Here is a 13,819-nt window from a genome sequence, read left to right on the forward strand (position 1 = left end):
TTATTTAATGAAACACTTCCACTTATTTAAATAAACACTTCTTGCCCGTTGTTAACAAATAAAACATTTACTACAATATCTTTTGGGCAACCTATAAAATTAGCGGTCTGTGTTAATTAACATGTTTTCAATTCCCATCAGAGAACAACGTGACATATAAATAGGATAAATGAGGGTACAGCGACAGTACAAGGCTTAGGCGCTGACATTGTTTTGGTGGTTACTGACACTCCTGCAGGACCAACTCATTTCCTTCTTTTTCAGCTCTGCTGGCAGTAATTGATATTTACTCTGAGCTGATGAGTGACCATTAGTGTTACATTGATTAGAGGGGATAGACATGTGAAGATCACATAATGAGACAGTCAGACAGAAAAAAATACTATTTGTCTATGACAGGATAACACTGGAAATATGTAAGCATTCAGACGCACAGTAGACTATAAGAGACATAATCCTGAATATTAACGTTTCAAGTTAATAATTAAACAAAAAAGGAAGAGTTTTCTCTCCGCTTTTCATTTAGCAGGTATTGGATTTTAATTTTAAGGAAGATTTACGATTAGGTTTTCTAATCCTTTTGGGAGCTGCCATGATTAGCTTGGTAATTAACTCTTTGATGCTGTTTCTGCCTTGAGATAGAGCTAGTGCCTGCCTAATGCACTTTGTCGATTTAGTTATCCGGTTGTTGTGATGACACACGCGTCGTAATCCTTTAATCCTTAAAATATTCATTCTTCCCCCAGTTCTAATTAAACACTAATATTTGGATTAATTGGAGGTTGTCTGGGTCTCTGTGGAGATAAAAAAAAAACAGAGCTGTGTGGGGCCTGAAGCTAAATATGTGCGGACAGATCTTTAAGCGACAACAAAAAATGATTAAATTATGGGTTCTGCGAACTGTGATGTGCTCGCTGGCAACATTATTCCTAGAAGGATCGGTCATTGTCCTGTAATGCACTCATGGTTATTGGTTGAATGGTAAATAACACATTACATAAAGAATATTGAGTTTACTAGAAAGAAAATATGATAGTGAAGTCTTATTTTCATATTCTGTCATAGAGAGATGCAGGCATACAATTTCATGCTGTCACAAAATGTGAAAGGTGAGAGATGTTTATTGTATCTGTCAATTTCAGCTTGCCATTGGATTCCGATTTCCGTCAAATATGCATTGGCTTGGAATGAGAGCATAAAATAAATAAGACACATTCTTGAGAAGAGCCACTGTCATCGTCTGATGGAGCAGAATATAAAATTTACAGCAAAAACATTCATCTGCGTATATTTCTCATATTTTCACTGAAGGGTGTGTGTGTTGAGTTTGAACACCTTGTCTAGGCTGAACACACTACTTGTTCCTGATGTAATTTAAAGGCTGTTACATCCAAACAAATGAAAAATACACAGAGGATTGCGTGTTTATGTCTTATAAAGAGAGAGGCAGATGGCCACAACAAAACAAATCTCCAATGAGCAGGAAACATTACAGTTTTAACACTGCCACATTAAAACGGTTCTTGGTGGTGCATGTGCCTGTATTTTAAACTGTCTTTGATAAGTTGCATTATAATTTGATATCTAACACATAGCAAAGAGACGGGTCCATTTTGTCTATATGGAGCTTGGCTCGTGATGGATGGCTGGTTGATATAATTGGTTTCAAAACTCCACTGACCATTCACACGCATGAAAGAGTCAGTGGGGGTATTTTCATGTTTTTGTCGAGGTGTATCTGTGACAGAGATTCTCTAGGGGGCTGGAGTCACACCAAAGACTTGTCAGTAAAGTTCTTGGAGCATCAGCTCTCCTGCACTCCTCACCTGCTGCTGCTGGTTACTTAGAAGAGCTTTCCTGTGGAGAGGAGAGATGGAGCAAATCCTCCTGTCAGAGCTTCGATGTTTGACACAGTTTCGTTTCAGAGTGCAACACAGAGCACAAACAGCCTTGTACACCGGGAGGAGGGGAAACTTTTGAGGTTTCGCTCATTTAGACAAAAATTCTGCCAAACGCTTTGAAATTTGGCCTCAACCCTCTTTCACATGTCAGCATAGGATGCATATTAATAGATGAAACTGTAAACCAAATAAAACATAAATTAAAAAATAGCTTAGATTTAAAATCGTTTTAAACTTTAAACTGTTCTACAAATTTGATTTAAATGCAGGTAGAGACACGTCACCAATATGCATACTAGAAAACTATATAGAAGACATGGTATGCGAAAAAAGTAGCATGTCTGAATTTATAATGTCTGTCAAATTCAGTATATGAGTATTTATTAAACAGCAAGCTAAAAAGTAACTAAACATCTTGAGATTCTGAAGTTAGCGTCCAACAGACAACTGATGAGTATGTCACGTGACAATAGCCAGGTTTTCAATTTCTGTGAAAAAATATTTAGTGCTTCAAAAGTTTTTACCAATATAGGTGACGGAAATGCTATTTATCGCAAAAAATTCTTGTGTCGACACATTGTTTTCGTTTAACTTTAGTGCAGAATTTCTATATCGATACTTCAAACGGCACACAAATTTGTCTGGAAACACATTTTGCCAAAATAAAATGGGCTTTAATGCAAATAAATGTAGTGGTTATGAGAGAAAAAAAAATTAACATTCCTATATCCAATACAATCTAATAAAAGCTAATCAGAAAAAAATTATAATAATGGGCTACAACTGCGCCTGCTTATGAATAGCCTATTGCCTGATGATGAAGAACTAAATATCTATAACAAACTACAAAAACATAAAAACTTTTTGTATGTTACAATTTAATAATGACAAAAACAAATTTCAAATGTTGAAAAACAGGCTACTAGCATAGCCTATAATTTGCGCAATAGGTGAAATTATGTATGGAATTTTTTTGTGTGCGATACACCAAAACTTTAGCGACAGTTTTTTTAACGTTGACATCATAATGTAACACCATTTTACTGGTAAAAGGCCAGTTGGATGAAATCAGGCAGTAAGATTTACGGAAATTCTCTTTGTTGATAACAAAATATCGTAAAAACTGACAAATGACAAATGGATGTTTGAACTACATTAGTAGACTATTACACACGTTCATGATATTTTCATGGATGTTAAGTAATTAAGAAGAACTCACTCAGGAAATATGCCATTTTGGATGCAGTCACTGTATTATGAATCATTCGCTCAACTGATTTGTTTCACATTCATTAATAAAACAACACTTTCTGAGTGAGTCATTAAATCATTCACTCAACAAATTTGTTTGAATGGATTTATTCAGTAACAAAACCAGAATTTCAGAATCGATGATTAAATCGATAATTTAATTTGTTAAAAATGCAGATTCATTAAGAATTAACATAATATTTGTATTTAAATTAAATTAAAAATCAAAACGTAACTTGCAATACTGTGTCTAAAATGTTGCCATGCTTGCAGTTTTAAAACGTATTGATTGTAACTTGTCCTTATTTGCCAATGTACAGAAAAACATTTTTTTTCCCCTTTGTGTCATTCAGCTTTCTGTGCTGCCATTTTCAAGGAGAGACGAGAAAAGTCTTGGTCCAAACCCCACTAAACGTCCTTAATACCAGCATCATGACTAATGCTAAAAATCTCTTATTTCTTTGTGTTTCTCAGCTCTCCTCCCATTTCCTTCCGCCAGGTGCCTCTTTTTAAGTGCGGCTTTGAGGGAAGTCTTTACAGGATTAGTGTTCTCTTTTCGAGCAGCCTGACACTTGCTGAGCAATTTCCTGAATCTCTGCGTTGAGAATGTTCTAGAAAGTTCACAGTGCTGACTGCAGGATTACGCAGAGACTTGTTCCAGCCAGGAGCCAGGCAACAGGTAAGCCATTCAAGAGCAGCGCCGCACTGACAGTGGAAATGTCACGGAAAGCAGGTGCAATATTTTTAGCACCGTGAATATTTTAAAGCGCGTTCAAACGATGCAAAACAAAGGGTTTGTCAAGCATTACAGCTGTGCTTTGTATCTGTAGAAATGATTTCATTCTCAAGCTGTTCTCGACGAAAGAAAAAAAGACAATGGCAAACTTTGATTGCAGCAACACTTTCTAGAAGCTGCCTAATGCATGTATTTAGCACAGGAATAACCCTTATGAATTGCTTTAATGCAATTGAACCTATAGTAAGGGAATAGTACTCCCTCTACTGTGAGTGAAATGATCCACGTAGAATTATTTTCATTTTAACGGCAAGGTCAAATCATTGTGAACATTTAAAACTATAATTACATAACAAATTACATCACTCAGTTCTCCTGAAACGTATGACTCTATTTTCAAAAGATGAATGGCAGAACAACCTCCTTTTTCATAAAGTCTCTTGCCTTCTAAGACTGTCATAACATATCCCCTAACCATCAATCCAAGAAAATGTATATTCAAAAGGGATGAAGAGCATATCTGATTTTTTTTTTAGAAGGCCACAGTACCTCATTTTAAGAGGCTATTTTAAATAGCCCTTGGTGATTGGAGCACTAGCCATTCTTTTCGTTCACAGAAGCAATAACTTAGCCACATTTATTATGCTGACAAGTCTCCTTTGCACAACTGTTTCTCCAATACAGAAACACAACGTTCTGAATAAGTACACGAGTAATACAATGCACATGAGGCCACGCAGACATGTTTTTCTCTGTTGAACATGACTCCAGTGCATCAATTAATGTCTTGTGAAGTGAAAAGCTGTTTGTTTGTGAGAAACCAATCCATCAAGGCATTTTGACTTTAAAACGTTGCTTTCAGACAAAATACCTGTCTATAATCTATACAGAATTCTTTCTCCAATGGAAATGTTCATTCTCTGTTGTCCTCACACATCGAAAATTTTGTTCAAAACATTTTTAATGATAGATTTGTTTATTACAATCAAGCCGCTTTTTGCTTCGCTAGATGTTAATCGATGAACTTCAGTCCACAAAGTTTTTATCATTCTGACGGCACCCATTCACTTCAGGGGATCCATTAATGAGCAAGTGATGTAATGGCAAATTTCTCCAACTTATTTACATCTCGAATGCCCTGAGGGTGAGTACATTTTCAGCAGATTGTCACCTCTTCCTTTAAACTGATTAGAAATCAACAAGTAAGATCTGCTTGTTTTGTCATTTAAAGCTAGCACATTTCAGCAGATATAGACACAATGAGTTTCATTTACATTCAGAGAAGATGCCCTTGTCGTGCCCGAATATTTTAAGCATGCACATTTGCAATTCACTGACATGAAACAAAGTGAATATTGAGTAAATAGTTAGGCACGATAATTTGAAAAATGATTAGCGTGCGACGGGCGGAATATAAAAACTGACAATTTTAAAAATGCATAAACGGCCAGAGAAGTGTGATCTACCAGCTACATATCAAAGTCAGCAGTGGGCCAAATATTATCCAGTGATAGATGAATATACTGTACACTCAAGTGCTAAACTGGAAGACCATGCCAAGCCTTTGACACAGAAATAATAATAATTTTAAAAGATTTCATGACCACTTAGTGCTGCTTTACATGATTATGGTATTAAACATGCTCTGCCCTCTCACGTCAATCCCTCCCTAATTCCAGTCCCCTGTAAAAGAAGCCTCAATTAATTATACAGTCTTAGTTGGCCTGAGTAAAGTTGAAAACATGAATTATTCATGTGTAATTTCTTGAAACACCACGTGTGTGTGTGTGTGTGTGTGTGTGAGAGAGAGAGAGAGAGAGAGAGAGAGAATGGATATAGTTTGAAGGGCTAACTCAGTGTTGCAAGACCAACTCTGTCATCTGTCGAGGCTTCATTCAGTCTGATTCTGTAACCTCGCTTTGTTCCCCTTTCACAGCTTTCATCCTCTTCTCTGACATTTCTCAGCTTTGCCCTTTTCAGTTTCTTCATTTTTCAAACTTTTCCTTGCCATCATTTGTTACCTCTTTTCCTCCTTTACTATAATATCTGTAACCTGTCCTTTTAGTTTTATTAGATACATTGCAAGTGAAAGAGAATTAGGGCACCGAGAGTCCAAAAAGTGCTCAAACTTATTGTTCTTGGTGTGAATTAAATGGATTGTCTGCTCAAAAAGGAAATTTCTGGTTTTATTTATTTACTCTCATACTGTTCCACATTATGGTAGCTTATATTGACAATAAAACTAAATAAAATGGGTCCATAATACTTTTATAACAATAGTACATAGTTGTGTACTATATGTTCAGTTTAATCTGTGAATATTCATTTTTAGAACAGTTTTTGAGAAGGTGAACAAACTCAATAAACCAAATGCCTTTTTAAATGTTCAAACTGTGAAAACTTTTTAAATACAAAAGAAATGCAGCTCTTATTGATTAAAAACCCCTCAAAGAAACCAACATCTGCTGAACAGCAATCAAATAAGAGTGTATTATTCATTTCAATGGCTATACAACAAAATAAAGTATCTGAAGGTCCAGCAAAAAAAATGATGATTGACTGAGTTGTTTGAGGATGAATCACCCAGAGTTCACAATCCTTGAGCAAAAAAAATACCCCAGAGTGAAAATAGCCACACTGAAAGGTTGAGATGACAAAAGAAGGAAACAACTCACAATGACTGCATATGAATATGAGTGAAAGGCAAACATCCTCAAAACAGTGAATGATGAACAGGAGTATCAAAGACGCTGGGTGAAAGAAGTGCTGAAACCTGCCTCCTCTAATCACATTCACTTCATCGGAGTCTTACAGTCATTACAGTGTCATTGTTAGCAACAGTAACTTGCATTAGCATTGCTTCCTAATGCCGTTCTTCCCTTGGATGTTGTTTGTCATTTATTTATTTGTTTGCATGTTTGTTTTTGTTTATTTTTCCTGGAAATATTGTGTTGTGGCATCTCATTTGCATATTCCTCCTGAATGTGTGCCACTTTGCCCACAGCTATGTGTTGTGCAAATGTATCAAATTTTAATATTCTCGTCGCTGAGGGGTCTGTGCGTTATGAGAGTAAAGATATGGCAGCAGATTTCCAGAGGAATACATTTCCACAGACATTTCCACATTTCTATGTTTTAAAAATAGAGCCTAGTGCCCTCTACATATTTCAGATATATATTGCATGCTTGGAAAATGTCTTTTAAAATATAAATATGACCATATAATGTTTCAAAAGTAATGTGTTTAAAAAAATTATGTAAAAATAATGCACTGCATTATTTTTACTATACACACACACATATTTCCCCCCTTCCTATCCCTTTGCCATTTTTTGGTAGTTTTATGCATACTATAAAATATTGAATAAAACTGAAAAACATTAATTCAAATATTTTCTGAATATAAGTATGTATATGTACAGTACAGTAAAACACTATATATATTAGTGCTGTCAAACTATTAATTGAATCCAAAATAAATGTTTTGTTTATATTATATATGTGTGTGTACTGTGTATATTTGTTATGTATAAATGAATAAATTAAATGAATATATAAATTAATCATTTGACAGCATATATAATAATAATAATAAATAATTAAAGATTTCTACATGAAAACAAAACAAAAGCACTAATTCTGAAAATGATTTCCCAACTTTTCGTCTCATACAGCTGTCGTCCACTTCCATGCTCTCGAGTCCCAAATGACTTCATCATCTTCACGCCATCATCAAATACATCATCGGATTCATCTTCCTCTCTTTGTCCCTGCATCTTCAGTCTGGTGTTTGCTCTGTCTTCCTCCACCTTCCTCCCCTCCGTCACCTCCCGCAGCACCTGCATGTCTTTGTTACTGCACCCGCTGTTTGCTGCAGTCAACTCTTGTATCTTTTCCAGCAGCTCTGCGACCTGATGGCTCTCACCCTCGGCCTTGTTATTAAAAACATGATACCTGTTTCCGCATCTATCAACAAGCCACTGCAGAGCTTCTCCTTCGCATTCAATGTGCTTCTCGATGGCTCTGTCTCCGAGCACGTCCCCAAATGTGAACAGAACTACGCTGTCATCCCAAACCGTGGAGCCCAAAAGCCTCAAATGATCCTCCATCGCTTCCGCTCCTGCTCTTTGAAAGAACAGTCGGCACGAAGGACCAAAATGTAAACGATTGGTCCAGAATCGGATAGAGATGCACTCTGCGTGATTTGGTCTTTATTTAGTTCAGGGGTTTGTTCTATGGGCAGATGTTTCCACCAGCCAGGGTGTCTATGATGCTGACCCGATGTCCTCCGACCTCCTCCGTGTCTCTGAACACACCGGGCTGTTCTTCTCGACCCAAACACCTGTTTGCCGATGATGGTGTTTCCTGTTGAACTCTTCCCAGATTCTCCATAACCCAGCAGCACAAGACAAAATTCGTAGAAATGCTTTCGAAAATCTAAACACACGGGGGGGAGAGATTAGTAAATGATTTTTAATATAAGTCACCACCTTCATAGGAACGAAATTATATTGTAAATGAACAGGTCTGACAAGCATTACTTCTGTCAGGTTGATATGGGTTTGAACTTGACTTACAGTGTTTACCAATCGCATTGTTCCTCCCGCTTCATTACAAGAGTCAAATAAATAGTAGATGAAAAAATTGGATTGTTACAAATAAACCGAGAAGCTACATAAATTTGTTTTTCGCCTCGGGAAAAAAAAAAAGATAATTGCAAGTCACATTTTGAGTCACAGTTCTAATTTTATATCTCAGTTTGGAAAGTTTCTTGCAATTACGAGTTCAAAATTGAGAGATATGCACTCAATGAACTTACTTATGTTCTTTTCAATTCTGTCATCAAATTAAAAATCTTTTGAAAACCCTTGGTTTGTGATTTCTCTGAAGCAGTTTCTGCCACAAACACACATATAAATAACAAACAAAAATGGTAATTGTGATATTATTGCAAATTTATGTTACGGATCTATAATTAATTTCTGCAACTTTCTTCTCAGTGAACTGGCTTCCATAGAAACCATAATTTATAACCTTTCTAGAACTTTATTATGATAACAAATGTTGACTTGAAGAATATGTTTGGAATGTCAAATACTACAAACAAACAAAACTACATTACATTACTATTATCAAATTGCATAGGATTATACATTACAATTGCTCATTATCAAATATCACATTCTCAAAACCTCAAGGCACACAGACAAGCACTCAGACTGAACTCATAATAAATAATGCAGCTTGAATGACACAGTGTTTTTGTGATGCACACTGAACTCTTAGCAGACACTGTGGACGCCAAAACTTTCTCTTCAAAATTGTTTTTCAAAGACAAACTGAGACCATAGAAAGCCACAAAAGAATAAACTCAATTTGCAATTTGAACTCTGTATTCCTCCATCACCACAATGTTGTATGTATTGAAGTACTTTCAACAAGAGCAGCTCTTATCTTCCTCTGCATCTCTTTGTCTTTTTTACTGATCTGCTCTTGTTCCTTTTTAGTTGTAAGATGCTGACTTTGTACTATCAGTAGAGTTCATGTAGATGTGTATATAGATTAATTTTTATAAATGCAGCGGAAACATCATTTCAACTTGTTTATGCAGTAAACGTGTGAATAATGGATTTTAACCTACATTTTTACTTTTGTCTTTATTGTAATTTTACTAGATGCATTTAATAATATCAAAAGTACCAATTAAAAAAGACACCCATTTGTTAGCAAGTAGATAATGTGGAATGACGTTGGATAAAAAATACAGTCTAAATTGTGAGTGATTCATCTGTGCATTCTAAGTGGACATCACATTTTACTCATAAACATCACATTATGGAATTATGGGTTATGAAAGGTTCACATTTTGGTTTTGAGTCCCCAACAACAGGATGACATGCATTCAAGGTCAATAACACGTTAATATGCTTATAATATGCATTTATTTTTATCTTATTTGTTTCATGACTCCCAAACCATTTGTTCAATGATTCATTTTTCCGAACCCCTCCGGTGTTTGGTAGATTTCATTGAAGCAGTGTTTGTGAGCTTTTGTAAGCACCTAGTGGCAAAGAATGAATCTGCATTTTCATTCAGACAAATGCGAAAAGTCCATCAAGAGGGCGGGCAATATGCTAATGTTTAATTTTGACGTCAAAATTAAGCGACTTGAGACTCATTTTAAAAACTGTTCATTTTAATGATTTAGAGTCGATTTTTCTTTTGAGAAAATAACTTTATACACTATATATCCATAATAGGGGCACTTTATTTTAAATAGTTTCAAACTTGTGTAAATGTGTAAAACCAGTATCTTACCCTTCAATGTATTGTCCATCACCCTCATCTGTTTTTGTTTCTTTGCTCTTGCCTTTGCTTTCTTTTCCACTGCTTTCCTTTTCTGCTTCACCTCCTTCAGTGTCTTGAGGTCAATTTCATAATAATGGCCCTTATTTTGTGCCACCATCTTCTCTATTTTCTCCAGCAGGTTTGTGACCTGACTGCAATCATTCAGTTCTCATTGTTGAGGACATGATATCTGTTCCCACATTTCTCGACCAGCCACTGCAGAGCCTCCTTCGCTCGCTCTCAATCAACTCTTCAGCAGTCACGTCCCCCAGACAGTCTCCATGGGTGAAAAGCACTATGGTGTAAGCCCAGACTCTCTCGCCCAGAAGCTCCATGTGCTGCTCCACTGATGTCTTCTCTGCTGCTGTGAATGACACATCTACACGCAGAGTCAGCAGAAACACGCGTGTGGTCCTGGCGGACAGAGAGACATGCTGAGGAAAATCTCTTCTTTATCCAGTTCAGGAGTGTCAGCTGCTGGCAGAGACTTCCACCAGCCTGGAGTGTCCACTATAGTCACATGCCTTCCATCCACCTCGCCTTGTCTTCTCACAGGCGCGGAGGTACTCTTTGAGATGAATGTCGCCACACTCAAAATGGTGTTTCCAGCCAACTCTTCCCAGACCTTCAAACCTAATATTACCATCCTCATCTTAGGAATGTGGACATGTTTGAGACCTGGTAAATACAAGATCTAAACTGAGATTCATTCAAATTCATTCATTCGCCCTCAAGTCAATCCAAAATGAAAAAAAATGTCACTAAGAGAAGTGAGAACTAAAGGTAATGATATCTATGGTTTTTGTAATTCATTATATCTGATATGAAGGTTAAAGAAGAGAAAAACTGATTGCTAATTTGAATCATTCGACTTTTTCATGAAATTGGAAAAAGGAGCCAGAATGTCTCCTTTTGTGCTGCATGGGGACAACAAGAGGAAATAATAATGAGAATGGTAGTTTTTGATTAAAGTATCCCTTTAAAAAATGGGTTATCTAGGGCCAGATTAACAAAACATTAGAAAAAATTTACTTTTAATATTTACTTGCTTCTTGACAGTGAAGTCAAGAACTTGTAGCATTCCCCCCCAAAAAAATGTAATTCCTGAAAAGAATGTTCTTAAATATCTTTGTGAATAATCTTTTAAAGTTTGGATAACCTCCAACTTTATCTCATAAAAAATGTCTTTCAGAAACTCCACTTAGAAACATTTGTAAAGGGATATTTAACCCAAAACTACCAAATGATTTACACACCCTCAAGCCATCCTCATACAAATACAATTGGGGTTATATTAAAAAATGCCCTGGCTCTTCCAGGCTTTAAAATGCAGCAAAATGAAGTGCATAAATCCATCATAAAAAGTATTCCCACATGGCTCAAGGGCGATTAATAAAGACCTTCTAAAGTCAATCAATGTTTTTGTGTAAACAAGAATATCCATATTTAGAACTTTATAAACCATAATCTCTGGCTAACTGTCCTGTACGTATTCAGTATATTGTTATTAAAGGGATAGTGTAGGCTTAATATTGTCAACATAATTTCAATTGAATGGATGGCTTGAGGGTGACTAAATCATGGGCTAATGTTGAGATTTTTGGGTGAACTAACCATTAAAGACCTTTTCAGAATTTAACCTTCTTGAAAAAAACGTTTATGAATCTAATCCCTGGTTCTTACCTTGTCTTACAAGTGGAGCCTCCCATTGTTCTTGCACCATCTTTCTTTTCTGGTTTGCTCTCATGTATCTCTTCGTCATCATTCCTTCCACCATATGCATCCATTTTCTGTCCGTTTCAAAATGACAGCCACCATTTCCCGACAACCGTGTCTATTTTGTCCATTAACCCCGCCAGCTGCGTACCGGTGGCTCTCTCGGTATTAAGAACGTGATATCTACGTCCACATTTCTCCACTAGCCAGAGCAGAAGAGACTCTCCTTCACTTCCAATGTACTTTCCTAAAGTTCGCTCCTGTAGCTGGTCTCTATACGTGAACACAACTATAGTGTGGTTCCAGACTCTCTCGCTCAAAAGTTCAAGGTGTTCCTGCACCGACCTCCTGTGCTTTTCTTTGAATAAAGAATCGACACGTAGGATCAGCAGAACGGCATGGGGCCCAGGAGGACAAATGAGCTACGCTAAGCACAATCTCTTGTTTTTGAAATTCAGGGTTTCTTTGACAAGGTAGTTCTTCCACCAGCCCGGCGTATCAACTACAGTGACCTGCCTTCCGGCAAATCTCCATGCATCTTCACACACTGGGCCGTTCTTCTTAGATGAGGCTCTGCGTGACCTGTTATTAGGTTTGCCAAAGAGGTTTTCCCTGCTGCTCTGTTTCCCAGTAACACAATCCTCAAATCAAAGAGAAACGGGACTCCTGCCAATAAGAGACAATGCATTCCTAATATCAAAAACATGATTTCTTGTTCCCTGCTGTCTATACATCAAGAAATGTATTGTACTTAGACTTAAGCTTAAACACGAAAATCAGAATCAAAATGAGATAGTCAGGTAACTTACCAAATTCACTTGCCTCACAAGTAGCCATCGCTGCACTCTCTTATTCATAACCCTGCCTAAAATATTTAGAAATAATGTCACTTTCACTGTGAATTAGTTACCACACCATTTAAATGATAGGAGAAGGTTAATAAAATGACTTCTGTCTTCAACTTTGTATTAATGTGTTTTTGTGGCACCAAGATCAAGCTAATGGATGATGCTTTTAAAATGACAAGATTACCACCCCATACATTTACAGAGCTTTTCAACAAGCTTTTAGAAGCCATTAGCTATCTGTGGAAGAATGAATAAGTGAGGTGAAAAAGGAAAAAGGTTTTACCTTTGTTCTCATCACCACTGGAGCGCTGACAGTGAAATGAAGAATATTATTCTTGTGTGCACAACAAATATGAGCAAAACTGGTTAGTCAGGCTGAACAAGCGACTCAAGACTTTTATGAAGTCTTATAAGAAAGGGCTCATTTCCATTACATTTACCAATTAAAATGGATAGATCCATTAAGAGCCGCTCGTACATATCCATCCTGGATATTGTAATGAATCTGTCATAATGACCACAGCTGTACGTGATGAGTGAACTATATATTTGATTAGTGATCTGGAAATAGTCACTTTTTTGAGTGCGACTATTAGAAGAAAATCAAAATGCATTGTAGCTTACATTTTACATTATAAAGTTTCTTTTACATGTATTCATTTATGCAATGCTGTAATGAATGTACAATTTCTTCAAAAATTCTGTCTATATATATTCTATGTTTAAATGTGTGATGCTCATATTGCAGGGAATGTCTGCACAGTTACACTCTTGACGCTCAAACAAAAAAATGAGTTTCACACTTTCCTTGACATAGATCACATAAGATGAATATATACGTTAGACCGAAAAGAGAATAGGAGAAATGGGCAGAGAGGTTGTGAGAGCGATGACTCATGGACAGTGTCAGTGAGTGCTTGTCTTGTTTTGATGTACAACGCAGACGCTTGAGATCGGTCAGGGACAGATACGGCCATATCAGATTTCACAGAACTAGAGGGGAATGCAGAAATTGCTTA

At 36.6% G+C, this 13,819-nt stretch overlaps 1 protein-coding gene across 1 annotated transcript; it reads right to left on the reverse strand.

Moving 5' to 3' along the window:
* Positions 1-1,784: 1,784 nt before the first annotated feature.
* Positions 1,785-13,061, reverse strand: LOC122360848 (GTPase IMAP family member 8). Its single transcript, XM_043261696.1, is given in 11 exon segments — positions 1,785-1,857; positions 7,561-7,999; positions 8,002-8,325; positions 10,207-10,401; positions 10,404-10,461; positions 10,464-10,637; positions 10,640-10,883; positions 11,892-12,056; positions 12,058-12,481; positions 12,484-12,618; positions 12,762-13,061. Coding segments are annotated over 11 exon segments (2,259 nt in total). The 5' UTR covers positions 12,790-13,061.
* Between the last annotated feature and the right edge of the window lie 758 nt (positions 13,062-13,819).

The sequence above is a fragment of the Puntigrus tetrazona genome, chromosome 16 (assembly GCF_018831695.1).
Source record: "Puntigrus tetrazona isolate hp1 chromosome 16, ASM1883169v1, whole genome shotgun sequence".
NCBI classification, from domain to species: domain Eukaryota; kingdom Metazoa; phylum Chordata; class Actinopteri; order Cypriniformes; family Cyprinidae; genus Puntigrus; species Puntigrus tetrazona.